The sequence below is a fragment of the Bos mutus genome, chromosome 9 (genome assembly GCF_027580195.1).
Source record: "Bos mutus isolate GX-2022 chromosome 9, NWIPB_WYAK_1.1, whole genome shotgun sequence".
NCBI classification, from domain to species: Eukaryota; Metazoa; Chordata; class Mammalia; order Artiodactyla; family Bovidae; genus Bos; species Bos mutus.
The window spans coordinates 95,947,815-95,972,803 of NC_091625.1; the positions used below are offsets into that span (position 1 = coordinate 95,947,815).

The 24,989-nt window shown below is 54.5% G+C and overlaps 1 protein-coding gene across 1 annotated transcript in view; it reads left to right on the plus strand.

The window, feature by feature from the left end:
- Nucleotides 1-24,989, plus strand: part of IGF2R (insulin like growth factor 2 receptor) — a 102,244-nt gene that overhangs the window by 40,408 nt on the left and 36,847 nt on the right. The window contains 16 exon segments of the mRNA XM_070376983.1: nucleotides 1,221-1,383; nucleotides 1,526-1,700; nucleotides 2,567-2,598; nucleotides 2,601-2,669; nucleotides 8,427-8,591; nucleotides 11,160-11,300; nucleotides 12,865-13,008; nucleotides 14,088-14,225; nucleotides 15,019-15,163; nucleotides 15,631-15,734; nucleotides 15,737-15,807; nucleotides 16,500-16,615; nucleotides 17,048-17,216; nucleotides 18,753-18,932; nucleotides 21,971-22,072; nucleotides 23,336-23,437. Of these exon segments, the coding sequence (XP_070233084.1) occupies nucleotides 1,221-1,383; nucleotides 1,526-1,700; nucleotides 2,567-2,598; nucleotides 2,601-2,669; nucleotides 8,427-8,591; nucleotides 11,160-11,300; nucleotides 12,865-13,008; nucleotides 14,088-14,225; nucleotides 15,019-15,163; nucleotides 15,631-15,734; nucleotides 15,737-15,807; nucleotides 16,500-16,615; nucleotides 17,048-17,216; nucleotides 18,753-18,932; nucleotides 21,971-22,072; nucleotides 23,336-23,437 (2,016 nt within the window).

Sequence of the window (24,989 nt, forward strand, 5' to 3'; positions counted from 1 at the left end):
CGATCCACATCTCTGTTTGTTTGTCAGGCTGCCCTCAGCCAAGGGGTTAGTTAGGGCATCGATTTCCTGAGTAAGCGGTCGGGGCTGGACTTGGACCTCTGCAGCTTGCTGGCCACGTGATGGTAAAACTGGCACTGGGCCTCATGCCTGGCATGCAGCAGGTGTTCAGTAAGCATTGGCAGCGTGACGTGCCCACAGGCAGCACGGCTGCCCCTGATGCCGGGCGGGGAGAGGGCCGCTTCCCCAGGGACGTCAGAAGGGTGGCGCTGCGCCCTTGTTCACAGTGACTTACTGCTCAGCACCCTTCCCAGAGGGTGGGTTTGTGGTGGGGGGTGACAGCCTGGCCCCACCCGGGAGGAAAACTGATCTGAGTACAAGTGAAGCCTGCCCAAGACCCTGTGAACATTCCTAGTAAGGGGCTAGGGACCATCTCCCCTGTGGACATTCATAAGAAGGGGCTAGGAACCATCTCTCTCGTGGACATTCATGAGAGGGGGCTAGGGATCATCTCTCCCATGGACATTCATAAGAGGGGGCTAGGGACCATCTCTCCCGTGGACATTCATGAGAGGGGGCCAGGAACCATCTCTCCCATGGACATTCATAAGAGGGGGCTAGGGACCATCTCCTCCATGGACATTCTTAGGAAGGGGCTAGGGACTGTCTCCCCCATAGACTTTCATAAGAGGGGCCTAGGGACCATCTCCCCTGTGGACATTCCTTGGAGGGGTCTAGGGACCGTCTTCCCTATGGACATTCCTAGGAGGGGCTAGGTTCCGTCTACCCCATGGACATTCCTGGGAGGGGCTAGGGCCTGTCTCCCCAGGTGCGCACAGATGCAGTGATTTCCACCCCCCTGGTTGGGGGCAGGGGGTCCATCTGGCACCTGTGACAGAAAGGAGTGAACAGACCACAGGCCCTTAACACATTGTGACTGCTCACCAGGGGCATGGTGGGGCAGGGGAGACTGCATTCAGGGTGGGCTCCCAGGCTGAAGTTTGCATGTGACTCTGAAAGGGACCAGAAGAGCTGCGAGGAAGCAGAATAGTCACGAGTCAAATCATCACAATCCGTTATGGGCCATGCGGTACTAGAATGAGAACAATGGTAAAGCCCAGCAGCACACCCTTGAGCTTTTCCGGAAGCAGAGAAATTCTGTCTGCATTTGAGCCGTGTGAATAAAACGAATCTTTCTCCCTTTTTCTCCGGGTTTGTGGCAGGGCACCATTCCCAAGCTCACAGCGAAATCCAACTGCCGCTTTGAGATCGAGTGGGTCACCGAGTACGCCTGCCACAGGGATTACCTGGAAAGCCGGAGCTGCTCCCTGAGCAGCGCGCAGCATGACGTGGCCGTCGACCTCCAGCCGTTGAGCCGGGTGGAAGGTGAGCTGGGGGCCGGGAGGGGGCCCAGGCCGAGCACCCCCTGCCTCAGGGCGGGCGCTGCAGGTCAGACGGGAGGACGCTGTGGCTGTCCCAGGCCTGTGCGCTTCGCGAAGACCCTTCTCGTGTGTCCCCCTTTCCTTAGCCTCAGACTCCTTGTTTTACACCTCGGAGGCGGATGAGTATACATATTATTTGAGCATCTGCGGAGGAAGCCAAGCGCCCATCTGTAATAAGAAAGATGCTGCGGTGTGCCAAGTGAAAAAGGCAGATTCCACTCAAGTCAAAGTGGCCGGGAGACCCCAGAACCTGACCCTCCGGTGGGTATGGCCCCCGCGTGACTCTCAAGGGTGTCCTGCATGTCCCTGTGAAGCCTAACACACTCTCCTGCCAGATGCCTGCTTCCATTTTCCACAGGGAAGTCACCTAAGCACAGGGAAGTCAGCTAAGCTGGCATTTTTTTTCCTGCTTGAGTCAGGCAAGTGCCAGTGCCGTTCGTTCCTGACCCAGGGGGAAGTTTTCCTGGCTTTACACTGCCGGTGCTTCTGTTAGTGCGGTTTGTTTTATAATCTGTTGTTTGTAGGGAACTGTACTGTAGCAAGGTTACATGGTAAGTTGATGTGGCTTTGGCGTTTTACAACTTACGTTTTTTAGAAGTTTTGATTTTTCTCTGGCGGTTTGAGAAATCTGAAACACCACTGGCATCACATCCAAGAGTTGAACAACCAGGAGAATGCATTCAGGACAATTCTCCTGAGCCCTGAAATCAGGACTTAGCTTCACAAAAGCTTTTATCAAAGCGTTAGTTCTCTGAAATTGTCATCTGGGGTCCCTCTGTCAGACTTTCTGTGGCAGTTGGTGGTAGAGCAGTGTCTTCTTGGGCATAAATTATTTTGTACAGAACCCCAAAATGAGAGCAGAAGAGTCCCCATGTTCCCAGTAGAAGCTTTCGTGCTTTCATCCAGCCAGTTATCACTTTGAAGTGAGAGGATGACAAGCGCATCCATTTGGGGCTCTTTTCCTCTGAACGGTCCTGCCCCAGACGGCGGGAGCGTGTCCCCACCTGTTTGCGTCTGTGCTGGTCTATGGATGGTGTGCAAAAGTCTTATGTAGAAATGCTTAGACATTCAAGTTTCTTTCTTGGTTCTACCAAACATGTGTGTGTGTGTATGTTACAAAAACCTAGGTACTCGGATGGAGACCTCACCTTGATCTATTTCGGGGTGAAGAGTGCAGCTCCGGCTTCCAGCGGATGAGTGTCATCAACTTCGAGTGCAATCAGACAGCAGGTGAGTGCGCTTGGAGACAGTGGCGGCTCTGCGTCGGTGGGCTGGGTTCGTGGAAGCAGAGGGCTGGGGGGGTGGTCAGACCTTCTCCTGCAGACGGGGCCCCACAAGGTCCCCTCTGTGGTAGTGGGCAGGAGGACCCCCCCACCCACCCAGCCAATGGTGGACACACACATCCTGTTTTCATTTTCTGTTTGTTCTGGGAGTGGGCCCGGCACTCGCCTCGCCGGGAAAGCCTTTCTGTCCCGCGTTCAGCTCTCACTGGGGTGTGGACGGAGCCTGAGGCCTGGGCTGCTCACCACCTTCTGGTGGGTTGTCACGCAACAACTCTGCTTCCAGGAAACGAGTTTCTAGGTGAACCTTTCTGCAGTTGGTTGCCCTGCTATAGAAGTTGGATTCCGGGGATTGTAAGAGGCCACAGGGCGTCTTTAAGTGGAGTGGAGGGCTTCCCTAGGGGCTCAGATAGTAAAGAATCAGCCTACGATGCAGGAGACCTGGGTTTGATTCCCTAGGTTGGGAAGATCCCCTGTAGAAGGGAATGGCAGCCCACTCCGGTATTCTTGCCTGGAGAATCCCGTGGACAGAGGAGCCTGCTGGGCTACAGTCCATGGGGTCCACGACTGAACAACTGACACCCTGAGTCTCTCTAAGAGACTGAGAAGCTTCCCCGAGGCCACCGTGGCACTGCTGTTTCTGTTCCCACTCCAGCGATCCTCCATGCAGCTGGGGTCTGTTGAGAGGTGATGGGGTTCTCACCCTCATCAGAGCGCTATCCCCTCCCAGGCCCCCCAAACGGTGACCCCCCCGCTTCTCTGCATGCTGGCCGGGCCTCAGCCCAGAGCTGCAGCCTGGGAACCACCCGAGTCCGGCCCTGTCCGCGTAACCGGCCAGCTCGCCCCATCCCTCCACCCCGAGGGGCCCCTGGTTCCTCCCTCTGTTTGTTTTGTACGTTCCCATGGAAGAGCTTTAACCTTCTAGTCCCGGGGCAGGTTCCTACGTGATTTACCGGGGGTCTGGGAGAGGCAGCCATGCATGGCGGGAGCCGAGCTTTAGAGGCAGGTGTCTGGAGGTGAACGCGGGCAGGAGAGGGGGTGACTCGCCCCTGGGGCACAAGCAGAGACTCACCTGGCAAGAAGCAGGTGGGAGGGCCTCAGGGCGCCCCTCGGTTCCCATTGCCCCCCGCCGCCATCCCCGTGGTTCACGGCCCTGCTTGTGGTCCGTCAGCCCCCCTCGCCCCCCACGCGCATCCTGGTCTTCACGTTGGAGTCCTGTTCTCAGTTGATTCATCAAACACGTTTTATGGATTCCTGTCTGCGAGGCCTGGGGACGCCTTGATGGCTGAGAGCTCTCTGGGTGTGTGCAGAGCAGAGGCAGGGGAGAAGGGTGCTGGGGACCACAGTTCAGGGTGGCGCGGGCGGGGTCAGGGCATCCGGCAAGGTCTGTCGCTGGGGGCCTGTGTCAGGAGGAAGGCCCCCAGGTCAGTGGGCTGGTGTCTGAGTCCCCCCTGAGGACTAGGAGGTGCTGTGTGGGTGAGGCCTACGGGACAGTGCAGGGGTGAGCCAGGCTCCAAAGACGGGGGCCATGGGGCTGACACTCGTAGCAGGAGGAGAAGCTCACGCAGAGGTGGGCATCAGGGTCGCCACGAGCAGGTCAGAGCTGAAGGCCCCACCCCTGGCTAAAGAGATTGTGGGGAGCACTGTGGGGATCTCATGTCCTGTGGAGGGTCTGGACTCTGTCGGGAAACCAGTGTGCAGGGGCTGGGTGGTGGTGGTGGTGGTGGGGGGAGGTGGGACACACATCTGGCTTGGGTGCGGCCTCTGGATCTGTCTCCCTCCTGCTGGAAGGCCCCACGGCCCTCCCCAGATTCTCCATCCCTCTGCCGTCATCCCCAGCTCCTCCGGGCCCTCAGGAGGCCCTCTGTGAAGTCCACCCTTTCCTCTCCGCCTGGGCCTCCCGGGAAAGGCAGCCTCCTCCTCGCCCCCGAGTCCCCTGCCCAGACCCTCGGGCGGCCTGCCCCCACCCCAGCCTGGTGGGCGGCTCTGCTGCGGGCGCTCTGTGTGGGCCAGGGCCCCCTCCGCCCGGTCGCTGCCGCCTCCGGCCGCGCTCCGTCTGCGCTTTTTATTAATGACTTGGCCGAGGTGGTCGGGAATGCGCTGATCTCATCTGGGCACGTTGGGAGGATCGAATGATCACCCCCAAAGACCGCAGGAGGATGTTGAGGAGGGCCTCTGGTCAGGGACTCCCAGGAAAGACCCGGGAGTCGTGCCAGGAAGCTAGAGAGCCCAAGTGGGCTGGAGACTGGAAAAACGATTAGAGGTCATTTTTTTTTTTTCCCTTTTTGTTAGGAAAGTTTTCGAATCTATAAGTAGAAGGAACGTTACGATGAAAACTTACATGCCTACCCCTCAGGCTAAACAGTCGTTAATGTTTTACCGAATTTGTTCCACGTTTATACGCTCCATCACATCAGCGATGGATCGTAACACTGCACCCCGACTCTGGGAGAGGGCATTCCTTCACGTAACCTTGGTGCCAAAGAGCTGCCAAGGTGAACGGCGATGCCCTAATCCTGAAGACACCTGTCTTCTAGGTCCCTGTGACTGGTGACACAGAGACCCGACCCGGAGACTTTTGGATGTTTTGTGGGAGACTCTAAGCCCCTTTCAGGCTGGAGTTGGATATGAAATATTTAAGGCTCCTTCCAGCTCTGTAATTTGGAGCTAACTATATGTACTATATTGCTGCTGCTGCTGCTAAGTTGCTTCAGTCATGTCCGACTCCGTGCGACCCCATAGACGGCAGCCCACCAGGCTCCCCCGTCCCTGGGATTCTCCAGGCAAGAACACTGGAGTGGGTTGCCATTTCCTTCTCCAATGCATGGAACTGTGTGTAGTCTAAAATTATTTCATTGTTGCTTTATTTGAGTTTAAGTTTAGAGAACTTAGAGAAGAGAAGCCTTTAGTGGAGTCTATGTTTATTGGATAAACGTAATAATGTATTTTTTGCATGTTTGAATGGGTGTTAATTGGCCACAGAGTCTTGTGAAGGGTGGTTTATAGTTCAACTTGGATTTCCAGGAATTATTTAGGCTTATGAGTTTAGGGTTTCCTGCTTTTTAAGACACAGAGGTGCAGAAGTTTCTTTCTTTCATCCACGATGTATTTTCTTTCCCATCTGTTTCAATAACTTAACATCTCGTTTGATGGAATAGATCTTATTATTGGTGATCCTGTCAAATAAGGACATTAGACTATTTTGCGGGGAGGAATTACGTTAGCCTGCGCTAGTAAAACACCATCCACAAATCCAAGTGACAGGTCATCACATCCAAGACTTCATTTCTCTGGTCTCCGTGCCGGTCTTGGGGGGCCTTCGCCCTGTGCGGTCGCTTGGAGACAAGTACATTTCCCACCTTGTATTGCTGCTGTCTGTGGACGTGGCCTCAGGACTCCACGTAGTTTGGGAACTGCAGTTTTGTTTTTTTTTTTAATTTAATGGGCCAGAACTAAGAGACAGGATCCAACTTCAAAGGCAGGGAGACAGGAAATGTTGTTGAGCTGTGTGCCCTGAGGGAAGGTTGAACCGGTCTGGCGAGTGGGATGGGGCGGGGGGCGGTGGGGGTGGGTGGGGGTGGGGATGGGGCAGCGCTCCCCACCGCCCCGCCCCCTACGGTGGGAAGAGTTCGCTTCGCCTCCCGCTGGTTGTGGAGGCCACATTCCCTGAGGCCACGTAAAGGGTGTGCTGGGAATGAGCCCGTGCAGGTGGGACACCCGGGAAGCTTTCGGAATTGCATGGAGAGCAATGATGGAGAGATTACAGAAAGTCACCGGTGATCCCGCTGGTGGGTGGAAACCCATAGGAAAATAGCGGTCCTGGAGGCAAGGCCATTGTGTATTTAAAAAGCCACCTGGTCTGAATGAACGAGTCATTTATTTTAATTTTTTAAATTATCCGACTTGTTTGTAATAGCTGTATAAGGATTATAAGGATGAACCTAGTTTTATGTGTTTGAATCTAAAACCAACCAAACAAAATAAAGGCAACGTGGCTTGGTCGTGAGGAGTCTTAGTTTTCTATTCTCCAAAAGTTCTCCGAGGAGTTAAATAAGAATGCAGGTCAGGGGCAGGCAGGCCAGTGGTTATTTAAATTTTACTTACAATAGACTCTCCCTGTGGATCATTAGGGCGTTTCAGATGCAAACCTAGCTCCTAAGGGAGGATGACCCTAGAAGCATTCACTGTACTATTGGTATTTAATCGTTTGTGAAGTTACCTGGGGAAAGAAAAACACTCCGGATGCCTCAGGTTTTCAGGAAACACAAATCTTTTCGGATTCATGAAATACTGATCCAGCGGGGAGTAGTGCAAACCTTGTGGGTGGATTGGGGGTCGGGGGTGTTGAAGGGAGCTGGAGGAGCTTCACTGCTCCAGCATGGGGGGCACCGTTGTCCCAGCTGGAGAGGGTGGACTCTGTGTTGTTGGTAAGGAGGTTGGGAACACCAGTTCTTAGGGAGAACAGCTTAGGGTACTAAAAAAAAAATCTGAAAAACAGAAGAAAGAAAAAACCCACAGTAGTGCAGGGAAGTACTACCGCTTTGTGGCTCTGAGTCTGGCTCTGGGGCCAGACCGTCTGGGTTTGATTTCTGGCTTTCTAGCTCTGGAGCCATAGGCAGACTACTCAGCCCTCCTAAATCTCCAGAACGGGGCTAAAACTGTCCCCATGCCACAGGGTGTGAAGGGTGAAAGGATGAAATCCTCGAACGGATGCGAAGCCCTTAACGCAGAGCACGTTGTTTGCCATCCAGCCCCGTGGAGAATGCTGGGCTTAGCGCCCTGCCCACCTTGGCTTGAGGTCCGTGTACAACGAGCCGCTGTTGCTGGTGTTACAACTGCGACGTTTATATTATTAAAGATTTAATAGAAGTTGCAATTGAAGCAGCTTTCACCCTTGGTGCAATTATCTTGCTTTTCGTTGGAACATTGTTCTCTTCAGGGCACTGAACCTTAAGAAAGGCAAGTCGTGCAGGAGGTCCAGAGGAGGATTATTAAACCATCAAGGGTGGAAAACCGGCTGCCGTGCCAGTGGCGCACTAGCTTGGAAAGGCAGGGGGATAGAATTTCTTGTTGGGGAAAAGTCAACAGACTTTGCAGAATCCCAGGCTACGTGGACCAGGGAAACTGGCTTGCAGGGAGGGCTGATGGATTGGAGGGCAATGTTAGAGGCCCACGTGTGCCCGAGTTGCCAGGATCTGGGATGCTGGCCCCTCTGGGAGTGAGGTTACTAGACCTGAGCGCCCTTCAGCTGTGGGTGGGGGGAGGCCCAGACCTCATCAGACCTTATCTCTCTCTTTGCTCATTTCAGGGACGAGTCCCTGGGGACTTGTCCTGCTCACAAGCACATCGTTAAGACTGTGATGGTCCTGGAACCGGAGTTACTCCCTGGTCTGACTTAAAAGGGTGTTTATGAGCCTCTGGGAAGCTGACCGCAGGCCATGAGCTGCCTAGCACTGCCCAGGGGCTCACACCCATTGAAAACACCCTGCTGTCCTGTTGAGGCCATCCTCCCGAGATGAAAGGGGCACAGGGCTGACCGCACGGGTTCTGCCTGAGGTGCTCTGGCCTGGGGGCCCTCTGATCTCTGGGGCTGGAGCCCTGAGCTTGTTGGCCTGCACGGCTGCCCCAGGGGTCCCGCCTGTGTGCCGACTGGCGGTCCTGGCGTCTCTCACGTCATGGGCACTCTCTCCCTTTCTACCTGACGCAGGTAACAATGGCAGAGGGGCTCCTGTGTTCACTGGGGAGGTGGACTGCACCTACTTCTTCACGTGGGATACGAAGTACGCCTGCGTGCACGAGAAGGAGGCCCTGCTGTGCGGCGTCTCCGACGGGAAACAGCGCTTCGACCTGTCGGCGCTGGCCCGGCACTCAGGTAGGCGGCCAGAAGTGCACGAGAACCTTCCCTCTCGCCTCCTTCCCCACCAGCATGGTTGGAAATGCTGTTACCGTTCTCTTTGTCAACTGATCGTATCCCAGCCCTTCCTCCCTTCTCAGGGAGCAACATGAATTATCAGAGATGACGCTGACTCAGGAGGTGAGATATCTGAATTTGAGGTCAGTGTTACCGTTCCCAGTTGGAGTGCCTTGGGCTCCTCTTATCATAGTTCAGTGAAAAAATGACCAAGTGCCTTCCGTGTGCCAGGCCCTGTATTTTGTGATTAGAAACTTTTTTTTTTTAACCGTTGTTGCTGAGAAGGTAGATCTTAGAAATTCTCACCACACACATAGAAATTTCTAGTTTCTTGTGATGAATGTTCATCTGCACTACTGAGGTGTTCATCTCACAGTGTGTGTATATACGTCGAGTTGTGTGTATATACATCGAGCTGTGTGTATATACATTGAGCTGTGTGTGTATACGTCGAGCTGTGTGTGTATATGTCGAGCTGTGTTGTATATACGTCAAGCTGTGTGTATATACGTCGAGTTGTGTGTATATACATCGAGTTGTGTTGTGGTAAGGAGTCCACCTGCCCGTACAGGAGACCTAAGAGATGTGGGTTCGATCCCTGGGTTGGGAAGGTCCCCCTGGAGAAGGGCATGACAACCCATCCCAGTATTCTTGCCTGGAGAATCCCCGTGCACAGAGGAGCCTGGCGGGCTGCAGTCCGTGGGGGTGGCAAAGAGTCAGACACGACTGAGAGACTGAGCACAGCACAGCACAGGGCCGACGAGCTGCCTCTGTCACGTGGAATAGAACACACGACAGCCAGAGGGGCCTGAAGTCGCATAATCACCCGCTGCTATGGGAACGATGACTCATGTTTCTGAGCCCCCGCTGCTGAGGGCCGCTTCACGTTGAAAGGAGGATCCCTTTGTTGTGGGTGCCAGTCTGGGAACATGAGCCCCATCGCAGATGCCCTCAGGTAGTGGATTGCCCGGGGAGTTAACATCCCAGTGCTCTTGTGGTTTGGCACCTCTGAGCCGTGGGCCTGGGGCCCTGGTTCCCTTCTGTGGGCTGGTGGAGAGGCTGGCCTTCTGTCTGCTGAGCGGGTAGGACTCTCTGCTCTGCTCAGACCGGGGTGCGAGGCCTCTGCTGCCACGTCCAGCTGTGTTGACTCGAGCAGCTTGCCCTCCTCCTCCTCCCCCGGTTATTCCTTGCTGTAAACTGAGTGCTCCTTTCCAATCCCTCTCTTCACTTTCCTTTTTTTTTTTGTAACGATCTCTCTGTCCAAGGCCCAGCCTAAGGTCTGTGAAGGATGCAGAGATGCGTTCAAGATCAGCTGACTTTGGCCCCCCTCTCTGGTTCCATGAATAATCAGTCCTGAATATTCTTTGGAAGGACTGACGTTGAAACTGGAACTCCAATCCTTTGGCCACCTGATGCAAAGAACTGACTCATTGGAAAAGACCCTGATGCTGGGAAAGATAGACAGCGGGAGGGGAAGGAGACGACAGAGGATGAGATGGTTGGATGGCATCACCGACTCGATGGACATGAGTGTGAATAGGCTCTGGGAGTTGGCGATGGACAGGGAGGCCTGGCGTGCTGCAGTCCATGGGATCGCAGAGTCGGACACGACTAAGCGACTGAACTGAACTGGTTCTGTGGGAGCAGGGTTTTTTTGTGTAGCGTTTGCACCAGGTAATTAAGATACTGTGAAGTGAGAGCTACAATCCTTCCCTGATAGTCAGACATCCTTCTGCATGAAGGCCCCTCAGCGCTCCCACCGCAGCGTTCAGAACGATTGTCCTTGATTAGCAAGTGGTCCTTCCAGGTCGCTGACAGCCCTGGGTAGTGAGTGCGTTGTGCTCCCGCTGATGAGGGGTTTTCGCTGTAAACCCCGGACTCCAGTCTGTGCAGGAGCATCCTCTCCGTGTGTACATCCGCCTTCCCTCCCAGTCCTCAGTGACGTCCGCGGGGGCCGTTTGGGGATGGTCTGCCTTTGACTTGCCCTCTGCTCTCAGCCCCTGCTGCTTCTACCTCTGTGGATGTTTTCTGTTCAAACACGACTGGGTCGTGAACGGTTTTGAGTTCAGGGACCACCCGTGTCTTGTTTATCTTCTGGGGGCCCCGAGTGCTAAGCCCCGGGCCGGGTCTGCCTTATCTGTGGTCTGGAGGCAGACGAGTCACCCGTGGCCTGCGCCTGCCAGGTCCCAGGGCTGGCGCCTGGCTCTGCTTTTCAGTTTTTTGATTTCAAACTCGGAGGCTTGGGAGAACTTTTGCTGTTTAACCCTCAGGCCGCCCCGGTGAGCCGCCTCTTCTGAGGAGCTCTTTGGGGCTGGTTTGTTACTGTCATGTTCAAAACAAGCCTGAGATTCTCGCCGCGTGTCTGTGCCTTCAGCCGACTCAGGTCCAGAGATGTGAGAGCCTGTTGTTTAGTGACCACAGGCCTTTACCTTCTGCTTCATCACAGTCTATGGTGTGACTCACACAGAAAAGCAATCACTGCCTAGGGCTAGAAAAAGCTTTTTTTTTTTTTTTTTTTTTCTGTTACAGAACTGGAACAAAATTGGGAAGCTGTGGATGGCAGTCAGAGGGAAGCAGAAAAGAAGCATTTCTTCATTAACATCTGCCACAGGGTCCTGCAGACGGGCCAGGCACGGGGCTGCCCCGAAGACGCGGCCGTGTGTGCCGTGGGTGAGTGGTGCCCTGCGGTGAGCCATGCCCGTGCGTGCAGGCGGAGCTGGGCTGCATCCAGGCTGCAGGGAATGAAGATGAGCTTCCTGTGGTTCATCACAGCCTCCTCTCTCTGGGTTCAGCGCACAAAGGATGGGCGGGAAAGGAGAGTTTAATGACTCAGATGTAGGGAACTGGGGCACTCGGGCGTCTTGAAGCAGACGGAAGCCTTCTGATGTGGGCTCCCTAGAGACAGGAAGAAGCATGTGGGAAAATCCTTGGTTATCTTTTCACCTTGTAACCCGAGGAAGAGAACTGCCAGTGCTTGTATAAAAAAACTGATTTTGATTTGTTAACGACCGTACTGCCTGGAATTGTTCAAGAATTATGGCTTCCGGAGAAGGGGACTCTCAGAATCTTGTATGAGAGAAGTGGACGGACCCTTTGAGTTCCTTTGGCTTTTAACTGTGTTGGCCTCAACTTCTCAATTGGATATTAAGTGTTTGAACATGTTACTTAAGTGTCACCTGGAAAGCGACAGGCAGGATAATTGGAATCTGTTTTGCAAGCATTAGATAAGCGATTGTGAATTGTTAACTTTTTAATTAATTTTTATTGGAGTACAGATGCTTTTTAGTTCCTTGGTAGCTTAGGTGGTAAAGAATCTGCCTGCAGTGCAGGAGACGCGGGTTCAATCTCTGGGTTGGGAAGATCCCCTGGAGAAGGGAAAGGCTACCCACTCTAGTATTCTGGCCTGGAGAATCCCATGGACAGAGGAACCTGGTGGGCTACAGTTCACGGGGTCACAGAGAGGCAGACACGACTGAACGACTCACACACACAGTTGCTTTACAGTGTTGTTAGTTTGCTGAACAGCAAAGGCAATCAGCTATACGTATACACATATCCCCTCTTTTTTGGATTTCCTTCCCATTTAGGTCACCACAGAGCGGCGAGTAGAGTTATAAGGGATTGTGAATTTAAATTTAAAATCCAGGTTGGATTTTAGGAATTATCCCAGGCTTCAGAATTGGTGGTGTGTCTTTTTAAGCAGGCGTGTCCCTGCCTTTATTTAAGGACTTGAGACAGAGTTTCATTGCTTTGTCGTAAAAGTCACTGAACCGAGAATTGAGTGGTCACCTGCTTGGCCCCCTGAACAGATTTAGTTTCTACTTTGGTCACGGGACAAATGCTACCCCCTCGGTTTCAAATGACCTTGTGCCTCAGGGCAGCTGAGGCCCCCCTAAATGGGGGAACGTTGTTATTTTCTGGGATCTCGTGACAGGCATTTCTGCCTCTGTCTGCCTCCCCTGCCCTTGAAGGATGCTGTGAGTCACTCTTGCATTTTCCTCGTCCTCTGCCTGAAGGTGCCCGCAGGGTCCTCAGCGGGGCCGCCCCTGCTCTGTCAGATGTGTCACTCGCGTCTAGAGACCCGCTCACCGTCCTGAGCAGGCTTGGCGGGCTGGGAAAGGGGCCAACGCACACCTGTGGGCCTCGGCTCCCTCTTGGTACCTCTTCGTCTGCATTGTTAACCCCTTTTGATCATGTCTTATGTTTTGTTCCCCCTTTGCTTTCTCTTTTCTAGATAAGAATGGAAGTAAAAATCTGGGCAGATTTATTTCTTCTCCCACCAGAGAGAAAGGAAATATTCAGCTCTCTTACTCAGATGGTGATGAGTGTGGTGGTGGCCAGAAGATAATAACAAATATAACACTCATGTGCAAACCAGGTACAAATGAAACACAAAATCAGAAAGCGCGGGGTCTCCCGGGCTCCTGCCAGGGGCGCCCGTGCATTCTCTGTTTGCTGCGTTTTTCCCCGGCCACCGCTGGGACAGCGCAGTAGAGCACTGAGGTCCAGGAGCGTCGCGGTGGCCCCGCTGGATTCTGTCGCCCCCGCCCCAAACCGGCCCAGAGATGGAGAAACCATATGGTGTCCGAGGGGGTCATGTTGCAATTTTCCAGATGAGTTATGCTCTCGGCACGGCTTCCTCTTCCTTAGGCCTGGTGCCGGCCGATCGTGGGGCCCCCTGACTTCCTCCAGAGGGGGAACATCGCGAGCGGCTCAAAACATCGTCCGTGACCTTAGCGGGCACACAATAAATACTCCTCTTGATGTGCCTTTATTTATAGGTTCACATTGTTTTCCAGGGGTCAGGATCTATATATATATCTGCACATTTTTTATGTTTCTCAAAACATGGCATTCTGTGAATGCTCTTCTGTGTCTCACAGTCATTATTTATCATCTGTCGGGACTTCCTTGTTGCTGCTGGCTTGGTTTTACTATTTTTACTCATTTTTCTCTATTGTTGGATTAATAACATGTTTCCAGCATTAATTGTGCTGTGACATGTCCCCGCTGCCTCCTGTTGGAAGATTTCCGTTGGATAAATTCCCGGCTGTGAGTTAAGTTCAAGGACCAGGACAGTATTTTTTTTTTTTTTAATTTTGTTTTTTTTTTAAGATTGTAAAATATACATAACATGAAGTTTACCATTATAAAGGAGTTGTGAAATACACGTAATCTGAAATTCGCCCCTTTAACCGCAGTTCAGTGGCGTTAAAGCACTTTCCGTTCACATTGTACGTTAGGTATGCTTACACCACCGTCCGTCTGCAAAACTGTCTCGTTCTCCCAGGCTGAAGCTGTGTCCCCATTAAACACTGGTCCACCCGCACCCTTGTCCTGACCCTGTCGGCGTGACCACTCTAGTGATCTAAGATCAGTATTTATAGAGCTGGTTTGGGAACCATGGAAGCTTCTCGAGACTGGATCAGTGACCAGTCTGTGTGTACCCATCAACAGGTGATTTAGAAAGTGCCCCGGTGCTGACAACCTCCAGGGCTGACGGCTGCTTCTACGAGTTTGAGTGGCACACGGCTGCAGCCTGCGTGCTCTCCAGGACCGAGGGGGACAACTGCACGGTCTTTGACTCCCAGGCAGGTGCGTGTCCGAGCGCCCTGTGGGGCAGCCTCTCCTGCAGCCGCTTCAGCTGGCTTTTGTTTTTTGGCTGCGCTGGATCTTCATCGCTACTTAGGCTTTTCTCTGGTTTCGGGCACCGGGGGGCTACTCTCGAATTGTGGTGTGGGGGCTTCTCATTGCAGTGGCTTCTTGGCTTCAGTAGTTGTGGAGCATGGGCTTAGCTGTTGTGCAGCACCTGGGATCCTCCCAGATCAGGGATCAAACCCATGTCTCCTGTGTTAGCAGGCAGATCCTAACCACTGAGCCACCAGAGAAAGCCTGTTTGTCTTCTAACATTTTCTCTTTGAGTGTTTCAGCGTTGATAACCTGCTTCAGAATTTATAGTAAAACTGTTTAACCAGAACTCTGAAAATCTGGTGTTTGAGGCTTACTTGAGATAATGAAAAGACCTCTCTTGGTAGTCATAGTTGAAGTGGGTTTGCTAATCATGAAACCCAAGGAACACGGGAAATAAATCATGTCTGGAAAGACGTTCCGAGTGCCTTTCTGGCCGTGAAACCCACCGTAGCCTTTTCAAGGTCATTGTATTGTGGTTGTGGTCCCGCTTCCCACACACTGGTGGTTCATTCGGCCAGGAATTGTGGGCTCTGACTCGGGCGTTGGGTGAACACAGCAGGAAGGGGTGAGTGAGGTGGTGGTGGAGAAGGCCTGTCCCCAGGGCAAGGTCGGTGGCGTCTCCATGCCGTCGGGCCAGCCCAGCCTCTCCTGCACCCCACGGTCCGACCCGCCTGAGGTGCTTTCGGCTCTTCCTCAGGGTTTTCTTTCGACTTGACGCCTCTCACAAAGAAGGATGCCTACAAGGTCGAGACGGACAAGTATGAGTTCCACATCAACGTGTGCGGCCCGGTGTCCGTGGGCGCCTGCCCGTCGGACTCGGGGGCCTGTCAGGTGTCCAGAAGGCAAGTGACCACTCTGCGATCCGGGTTTCCCTCGGGTGTCCCGTGCGCGCGGATGTCCTCCTCCAGGACAGGTCTGCCGCCTGCCAACGTCCTTCCCCGACGAGCCTTTAAACCCCGGGAGGGCCTGGACTAAGGGCATTTGGTTTCCAGAGGAGGGGCAGGACAGGAAGTGGGTGCGTGGGGTTGGGAGGGACCCTCACTTCTGTGCAGTCAGCACTTCTCGGCTGCCTGGGGGGATCTGTGCCCACGCTTCTCCAAGTTCAGTGCAGCGTTAGCTCAGATGAAGGGAGCTGGGCCTTGAAGCCGCGGCGCTGACGGTGGATCCGGGTCTGGCGTGGGGGTGGGGTCGCCTTCCCGCGCCCACTGTGTGGAGATCCTCCTGTCCAGGTCCTGGCAACCCCCATGCTCCTAGTGTTGCCCAGCGCTGGTCCCGCTATCTTTTCTGAGAAACACTTGGCTTGTTTTAGTGATAGGAAGTCTTGGAACTTGGGACGCAGCAATGCTAAGCTTTCGTATTACGACGGGATGATCCAGCTGACCTACAGGGACGGCACACCCTACAATAACGAGAAGCGACGCCGAGAGCCACGCTCATCACCTTCCTCTGTGACCGAGACGCCGGAGTGGGTTTTCCCGAATATCAGGTGGGAGTCACGGGTGCTCGTGTGCGTCTGCGTGGCGACAGGGGCCAAGGAGGGAGAGAGAGGTTATCAGCCTCGTAAAGGCGGGGGAAGAGAAGAAAGTGGGTGAAGGCGGGGCTCGTGACTTTCTGGAGCGAGGAAAGCGAGGAAGGTTCTGCTGTAGGTGACACAGGAACTGGGGCGGTCCCCGGGGAGAAGCTGTCACGTTGTCTGGCTTCCGGGACTTATCCAGGAGCCTGTCACGGGCCCTTTATTTAGAAGCAGAGCCGTTATTAGTCTGGTTTCCTGGGCACATCCTCAGCTCCTTTGATTTTAATTAATCCTTTTAGATTTGCCAGGGGACACGGGCAGTGTGTATTTTCTGACCAACAGTGGGCCGTACCACCCTCAGTCACAGCCCTCGACACTGCTGGTTTGGGGTAGATACCACACAAAAGCATCAACAGCCCTGCCTTATTCCCACATAACAAGCTAGAGTTCCATCTTAACTCATTGCTGGGCAATCTTCCTTTTAATAGAACGAGAGGGGATGGACAAAGGAGATGAACTTGCCTCCGATTCTTACTGAGGAAAAAATGTCCCACCTCTTTCTAAATGCTGGCTTTGGGTAATGAGTCCCCTTCTCTGCCGTCCTTCCCGTGTGTGTGTGTGTGTGTGTGTGTGTGTGTGTGTGTGTGTGTGTGTCCCGAGATTAGGAGGAAGATAACTCTACATACAACTTCCGGTGGTACACCAGTTACGCCTGCCCGGAGGAGCCGCTGGAGTGCATCGTGACTGACCCCGTCACACTGGACCAGTACGACCTCTCCAGGTGAGGCAGGCCCGCCTGCCCTTGGCCTGGCCCCGTCCAGTTAGGGCCGAGGTCACTTAGGCCCTGCCGGTGGACATGTCCCTGAGACCGTGAGAGAGCGTGCAGGATCAGGGTGGGGAGCTCCAAGCTGCATGAATTCTAATGATCTGGGAGCCTGCGCAGGATCAGCCAGTGTTTGCCCAGCACAAACCTCCGTCTTCAGCTGCATCCTTCAGAGTGATGCCTGTCACTGCAGAGGTGTGGGGGCAGTCCCAAGTATGCAGAGAGGTCTGTGTCTTGTAAGGCTAGAGAGGAGGCGCGGTAGGCCAGCCTCTGGGGGGGTTTGATAGGCAGTGCACCTTCCCTTCTTATTTCTCTAACCACTTAGAAATGAATCATCGGGCCGAAAGCTGTCGGCTGGAAAAAGCGTGCGTTTCCCCCTTGACCTTTCAGGCTAGCGAAATCCGAGGGCGGTCCTGGGGGAAACTGGTACTCTCTGGACAACGGCGGGGCGCGCAGCACGTGGCGGAAGTACTACATCAACGTGTGTCGTCCCCTGAACCCGGTGCCGGGCTGTGACCGCTACGCGTCCGCCTGTCAGATGAAGTACCAGGGCGAGCAGGTGAGGCGGCCCTCCCCGCCCTCCCGAGCCCAGGGCTTGGCAGTAGAGGGTGGAGGGGTCTGAGTGGGTCTGGCTCGCGCCAAGAAGCCCCTTGAGACAGATAAGGGGGGTCTCGCTGCAAACTCACCTGCCCCACCTTCCCAGAGATGCAATCACACTTGAGTCGTTGCTCAGATTTAAAATGAAAAAAAAGAAAAAACAAAACAAAACCCCTGGGTGTGGGGAACCGCCTCTGCTCACGGTTCTCAGCAGACGAAGTGACTCTGAACAGCAGACATTTATCAAGGAGAGTTTAAGCTTCCAAAAGCTCTTGCTTCTGGACTGATTAGAGGGGACGCCTGCTTGGCAGATCCAAGCGCCAGCTCTTCTTGCCCGGGTGCAGGCTGCACTCTGTCATTCGATGGAATGCAGTCACCGCCAGAACCTTGGTAACGCTCCCCTGGGTGCCTTGTTGTACACAGCGCATCTTAAAATAAAGATGTCTGTGTGCTTCTTTAAAAATAGCATGTCGAGGATGTACTTTTCCCGGGGTCCGTTACACGGCAGCTCAGAGATGATTTCAGGGAAGCTGACGGGCGCACCCTGCTGGTTGAGTGGAGCGTGGTGGTGTGTTGGCGTGCACTTGGGCACGTGTGTGCTCTGGGTTGGAGCAACGGCCTCCAAGGACAGTCTGCTCTCATTATTCACGGATTCTGTATTTGCAAGCGGTCTACTCGCTACCGTTCATTCGTGACCCCAAATCAGTGCCCGGGTGTTCTCACGGTCTGTCGTGGACATGTGCAGAGAGGCCTGGCATGGCTCTGCATTTTTGTCTCGGTTCTGCTACCCAGACGTCCAAACAACGGAGGCAAGAGGGGGCGGGCAGTGTGGTGGCCGGACAATCCTGGCTCCTGGCCACACGTGGACCGGGCTTGGTCCTTCCTCGAATGCCTGGGAGAGGAGTGGCCTTGGATGGGTTGCTTAACATGTCTGAACCGCGTTTTCACTTTTCGTGAAATAAAAAGGATCTACCAGGGTTTTGAGGCATCAGGATCGAAGTCTGTGAGAGATAAATGTCCGTAGAGATAAACGTCCCCCCCTCCCTCGGTGTGCGGGGAGCGGATTGGTTCTAGGGTCCTGGCTGGTCCCCAGAACCCGAGGATGCGCAAGTCCGTGATGCGCAGTGTCGCAGTGTCTGCACACGCCCTGGTGCACATCCGCCCCGTGGTTTCACAGCGTTTGACACAGTGTCAGTGCTGTGCTAGTAGACGTGGGTGGCTAATGGAAGTTTTGCTTTTTGGAGCTTTCTGGGATTTCTTTCCCCTGAGTGTTTTCCATCTGAAGTTGGTTGAACCTGCAGATGCAGAACCTGTGGGTTTCGAGGGCGGACTGTGTTTCCCCTCTGCAGAGGAGTGGTGGTTCGAATTCGCTAATCCAGCATCTGTGGCAAATCTGTAGGACACACCTGCTGTGCCTAATGAAACACCCACTGTGTCAGTAGTGAAGAACACAGTTGGTCTCTCCAGAGGGAAAGCTAACAGCCACGTGTGTTCGCAGGGCTCGTACTCTGAGACCGTCTCCATCAGCAACCTGGGGGTGGCGAAGACGGGCCCCATGGTGGAGGACAGCGGCAGCCTGCTCCTGGAGTACGTCAACGGCTCCGCCTGCACCACCAGCGACCAGAGGCGCACCACCTACACCACCAGGATCCACCTTGTCTGCTCTACCGGCAGCCTGGTGAGGGGGGCGGGGCAGCGCCGTGGCCTCGTTTGGTCGGGCTCCTCTATCTCTGCATGGGACGTGGGTTCTGCTTGCTTCTACTTCAGGTCCGAATGTGCTGCAGACTCGGGGAGGCCAGGGCCACGGCAGTGGTGCTTCTGCACCTGTCCTCCTCCAGGTTACGCCCAAGCCCTACGTGCTGGCTTGGGATGCACACTGCAAGGTGTTCCCTTAGACGTGAGCTTTCTCTCTGAGCCACACAGACGCCGTCCTGCATGTGAGTTTCTGTGAGTTCTGGAGGGCCCCACAGTTCTGTGATCTGAGGGCCACACCCCATAGCAGAAGAGGTCTTAGAGATGGCTTGGTCCAAACACCATGGTTCACAGATGAGGGGATGGAGGCCGGGCCCTGTGGGTGGACACCGACAGAATAATAACGAGCGGTCTGTTGGGAAAGCAGGAATGAAATCTCCAGGCTGGGAAATGGAGGAGGTGACGGAGGCTGCAGGCGGGCCCGAGCTCCTTAGCCAGGGCTGAGCAGAAGAGAAAACACGACGCGCGGATGCTTTGGGGTCATTATATACAGTCTGCGCTTTTCTTTTTTTTTAACTTTTATTTTGTATTGTGGTTTAGCCGATTCACAGTGTTGTTGATGGTTTCAAGTGGACAGCAGAACGATTCAGCCGCACAGTTCTGAGTCTCCATTCTCCTCTGAACTCCCCTCCCACCCAACGTGGCCACTTACAGTTGAGCAGAGTCCCCTGTGCCACGACTCGGGTCCTTGTTGGTTATCCATCTTAAATACAGGAGTGTGTGCATGTCCCTTCAAACTCCCTAACTGTCCCTTCCCCCCGTCCTTCCCGCCTGGGAAGCCTAAGTTCATTCTCTTAAGTCTGTGAGTCCATTTCTCTTTTGTAAATAACTTCATTTACTGTGTCATTTCGTTTTAGAGTCCGCACGTAAGGGGTGTCTCACAATATTTCTCTTTCTCTGTCTCACTTCACTCATTCCCTGCTGGTTTTTAAAAAGCAATGTGGTAGAAGATATATCAGTATAACACAAAATTTACCATCTTAGCCATTTCTAGGTGTAGAGTTTAGTGGCATTGATGCTGTCACAGTGCTGTGGACCCATCACTGGGTCCATTTCCACCGTGTCCATTGTTATTCTAAACCTAATTGCTTTTTTTTTTAACCTGGAGTTTTACATTTACGATTGCATCACGTGTTTTTTGAGCAGTCACCGAGCCCTTCGATGGACGTGCAGTGGGGATGATAGAGGTGCTTCGAAAGGGTTAGTTGCAGCGTCCTCCACTTTGGTGGACATGTTACTGGCCCAGTGAGTCCATTCCACCTAGCAGGCGGGGGGCTCGGTCACTTCCATCCTAGTCATCTTACAGATGTCAAGTTCTCTCTGTCCTTTGCCAGCACACGATTTTTTTCCCAGGAGATCACATCTTAAGAGCTTAAGAAAGTTGCCCTGATAAGGGGAGGAGAAGGCTGGCGGGCTGAGCTCGGCTTGTACAAGCAAAGCTTCGCATAGCTAAGCCATAAACACACACTGATAAGCGTGAGCTGGGCTTCCCGAGTTCTGCTCTCAGCGCCAGGAAGGAATGCTGGCTGAGCAGCTGGGACCTCGCTGGCCGCCTCCGGGGCCCCTCCGAACCCCACCCTGGGCCCCTCTCTCCCCTCTGCTGGGCCTCATCCCCCTCCACTCCCCTCTCTGGAATCTCTTTGTGGTGGAAATACTGGACAATTCTAGGAAGCCCTCTCAGACCCTTATTTTTTTAGCTTCCCTGTGTCATCCTATTTGGACGGTGTTTTTCAGTTTTCACAGCGATTTCACGTTGTTACTGTATCCCTCAGCACCGGTCCACGGCCTGGTGCATTTCGTGGGCCCAGGCAACACGGAGCGAACAGAGAGCCACGTCTCCGGGGGTGCTGTGCTGCAATCCCCCCGGGCTCTTCACAGCCACGTGGTGGGGCCGCAGGGACAGGCGTGTTTGCAGTTCACCGTGGGTGATGCCGTAGCGGAGAGGGTGGGGAGGCGTGGGGACTAGCGGCTGTGTCCCCTTCCCCCGCGTGTCTGGCTGGGTGGCTCAGCTTCTCCATGACTCCCCTCCCCCCACCAAGTCCTCTGTCAGGGAGGGTGGCGGAGGTCCCCCCCTGAGACTGATCACACCCTGGGTGTCTGGCCGGCTGTGGAGACTGTGCCCGTGTGGGAGCTGATGCGGCTCATGTTCGAGCACACCTCACCCCGTCAGCCAGCCTTGCCTGGGTCCGCAGCGGCGTGGCTGTGCTCGTGTGCACCTGGCCCGTGGGCCCAGCTGTTCTGTGTCTGGGTGTAGTTGAGTTCAGTTCAGTCTCTCAGTCGTGTCCGACTCTTTGCAACCCCATGAACCGCAGCACGCCAGGCCTCTCTGTCCATCACCAACTCCCGGAGTTCACTCAAACTCATGTCCATTGAGTCAGTAGTGCTATCTGACCATCTCATCCTCTGTCGTCCCCTTCTCCTCCTGCCTTCAATCTTTCCCAGCATCAGGGTCTTTTCAAATGAGTCAGCTCTTCGCATCAGGTGGCCAGAGTATTGGAGTTTCAGCTTCAACATCAGTCCTTCCAATGAACATTCAGGACTGATTTCCTTTAGGATGGACTGGTTGGATCTCCTTGCTGTCCAAGGGACTTTCAAGAGTCTTCTCCAACACCACAGTTCAAAAGCATCAATTCTTCAGCGCTCAGCTTTCTTTATAGTCCAACTCTGGGTGTAGAATGGTGTTCAAAAGCGCAGTCTCAGACTCTGACCCAGATTTGGATCCCAGTTCTACCATTTACTCTTGGTGTGACCCCCAGGTAGATTAACTGGCATTCACGTGTAAGAGAGAGCAGTCTCCTTAGTAGGAAGGATGACATCCTCATCAGATGAGGCAGGTTAACTCCTCACCTGCTCCGCTGTATGTTAATCCACCGACTTGAATTCTTATTATCCCACTAGTGTTCTGGTGGTTAGAGCATGTTACATGGCCTTGAGTTGACTTGTATCCCGGATTTGGCCTTTCAGTATACCCATCCCATATTTTCTCTCAACTGGGAGTGTGTGGTCAGCTTCCTGTGGAACACGGCGGCAGCCTGTCCTATCCGAATCACCACGGACATAGACCAGGTACGGGTGGGGTCTTGGGCCCGCCCTTCTGGCCCCGCCCCCTCCCTCTGGCCCCACCCTTCCCTCCGGCCCCGCCCTGCATCCCGGCCCCACCCCTCCCTCTGGCCTCTTAATCCCTGCCTGGACAGCAGGCGTTTGGAAGGGGTCCTGTGTTCCCCGCCCTCTGCCCTGGCTCACCTCCCATCCTGGGATGAGAACCAGGACTTTCCTTCTGCTCCCCAGTTTCCCAGACCCCGCCCTCCCTCTCCCTCCCGCTGTGCCTCCGGCCTCACGGGGGCCCCGGGGCACTCTGCCACTGTGGGGACAGAGGCTTAATTTCACATCACGGCCACACCCTGGATGCGTCGGTGGCCCCTCGGCCGTAGGCTACAGCCCGGGTGGCTCACGTGGCGCTCGAGGTTTTCGCGCTCTGACCCCAGCCACGCCCCTGCCTCTGCCTTGCTTGCTGTCCTCACCTCCCTTTTCAAGTCTCCTCTGAGTGGCAGAGGTCCCCCAGAGGAGTGTACCCGGAGCATGCGGATGGGAGCCCACGGGCCCCTGCCCGCCGGCAGGGCTTTCTGAAGCCCCTGTGCCGGTCTTTGCGTAGGGTGGGCGGGGTGGAAAGAAGACCCGGGGAGGGGGCTCACTGCTCCTCCTAGAATTGAAGAGAGACAGGGAGTTATTTGTGGATCTCTCATGGACCTGTCTCTGATTTGGGTCCCCCTGATAGCTCAGTTGGTAAAGAATCCGTCTGCAATGCAAGAGAGCCCCGGTTCGATTTCTGGGTTGGGAAGATCCCCTGGAGAAGGGATAGGCTATTCCAGGGCTTCTCTGGTGGCTCAGATGGTAAAGAATCCACCTGCAATGTGGGAGACCTGGGTTTGATCTCTGGGTCAGGAAGATCCCCTGGAGAAGGGAAAGGCTACCCACTCTAGTATTCTGGCCTGGAGAATTCCATGGACTGTCTAGTCCACGGGGTGGCCAAGAGTCAGATACAACTGAGCGGCTTTCACTTCACTTATGATTCCTCACTCTTCCTCGGGGCTCAGCCGTGGTCTTGTTCGGGTGAATACAGCAGTCTCAGGGTCTCAGGGGAGGGTGGCACCGCTGAGCTTCTGTCCCACCTGGGGCGCCTCAGATGCGGCACCAAAGGGGGCCATGAGCTCGCCCGGGGCTGCTTCTCCTATGGGGTCAGTGCCAGACAGGCGTGGGCGATGCTCTGTCCCTGCCATGTCCTCCGGGACTGGGTTTGAATGTGCTTCTTCGCCCCTTTCATTCCCGCAGGTCTGCTCCATCAAGGACCCCAACAGCGGGTACGTGTTTGATCTGAACCCACTGAACGATTCCCGAGGATACGGGGTCTCGGGCATCGGGAAGACGTTTCTGGTAAGACTTGCGGGGTGCACTCTGATTTGCCTTGGAAGGATGGGAGGAGGCACAGAGCTCACCCTCATCTCGTGACAGGGGAGGCAGGTGTCCTTAGGAGCCTCCCAGGGCACGGATGGCAGCCCTCGCCCAGGAGGAGGCAAGGAGTCCAAGTGTAAGTGGAGATGAGGTGAAATCCTTGCCCCTCCTGCTCTGCAGATGGGAACTAGGAACAGAAGATGGGCTGCTCCTGGTCCTGGCCCTACATCTGGCCTGGTGGTCCCAGGCCAGCAGCATGCACATGGCCTGCGAACTTGTGGCCAGGGCAGCATCTCAGGGGTGGGGCCCAGCAGGCTGGTTCTCATGCCCACTGGGGTTTCGAGTCCCTGGTCAAAAGGAAATGTTGATCATGCTTGCCTGTAAAAGGGAGACGAGCTGATGGCGTGCTCCAGAATCTTCAGACAGCCCTTCCTTTGTGGGCGGCCCTGGCAGTATGTCTGGAGCAGCGAAGAGGAGAAACTCCACTTAGTGTGTTCCATTATAAACTAAGCACTGTTGGACAGAGAGAGGTTTTTAAAAATCTGTATTTTGGTTTAACTTTTCCTAGCAGAACCCACGCTGGAAGAAGAGAGTAACCTTTGAAGCGGGGATCTCATCCCAAAGGAAGCTGGGATGAGAATGTCATAAAACCAGTACGGGGGTGGGGGGGCATTGTAGGCACAGCGCATGTGGGAGGGCATGCAGGTTCCTCTGGAGCCTCGAGACCCCCAGTGGGGCTTGTCACCGACACATGGCGGGCTTGTCAGCCAGCAGCACGGTACTCGTGGTGCCTCCCTTCCCCACCCCCTCTCAGAAGTTGCCGCCCTAGAGTTTGGTTTGTAACAGGTTGTAATAGGTGACTGCAGTGTATTTGGCTGCCTGTGTGAGTGCGAGAGGCAGACAGGAACTTCAAGATCGAGCCCCTTAGGGGATTTGTCAGAAGAGGTAAGTCCCCTGGAGGACTTGCCCGAGGAGGTGAGCCTGGAATAACATGCCAGACAAGATGACGACCTCTGTCGGGGCCATGCTGGAAGAGGTGATCCCGTGGAGAACCAGCCAGAAAGGCTCTTCTGTGCGGTGGCTGGGGGGCAGGAGGAGGTGACGGGTGCAGGGTCGCAGACAACAGGGACAGGCTCTGGATGACGGTAGTGGTGGGGTGACCAGGCTCCCGGGAGCCAGGGCGCTGGGCTTTGTGCTGCCAGCAGGGCCTCGGACAGCACCGCCCACCAGCCGACTACTTGGCGTTGCATCTTGGCACCTGGCCCTGCAGAGCTGGGCCGCCACGTGTCCTCCTGCTGGCTGTGTGCTTCTGTGGCCGCGCAGCCCACGTGGCTGCAGGCCATCGGCCTGGGTGTGTTCTCCTGTGGCTGTTTCTTAGATAGGAAACTGTGATCTTAAGGAAAGACTCTGTGTGTATGGAGATCTTAACTTTGTGTACATTGTCCATAAACACGGACTGGTGATAGAGAAATCTGTCTGTGTCTCACACCCAAGAGCAAGTTACGCTTCATTCTGTCAACTGCTGGATTTAAGT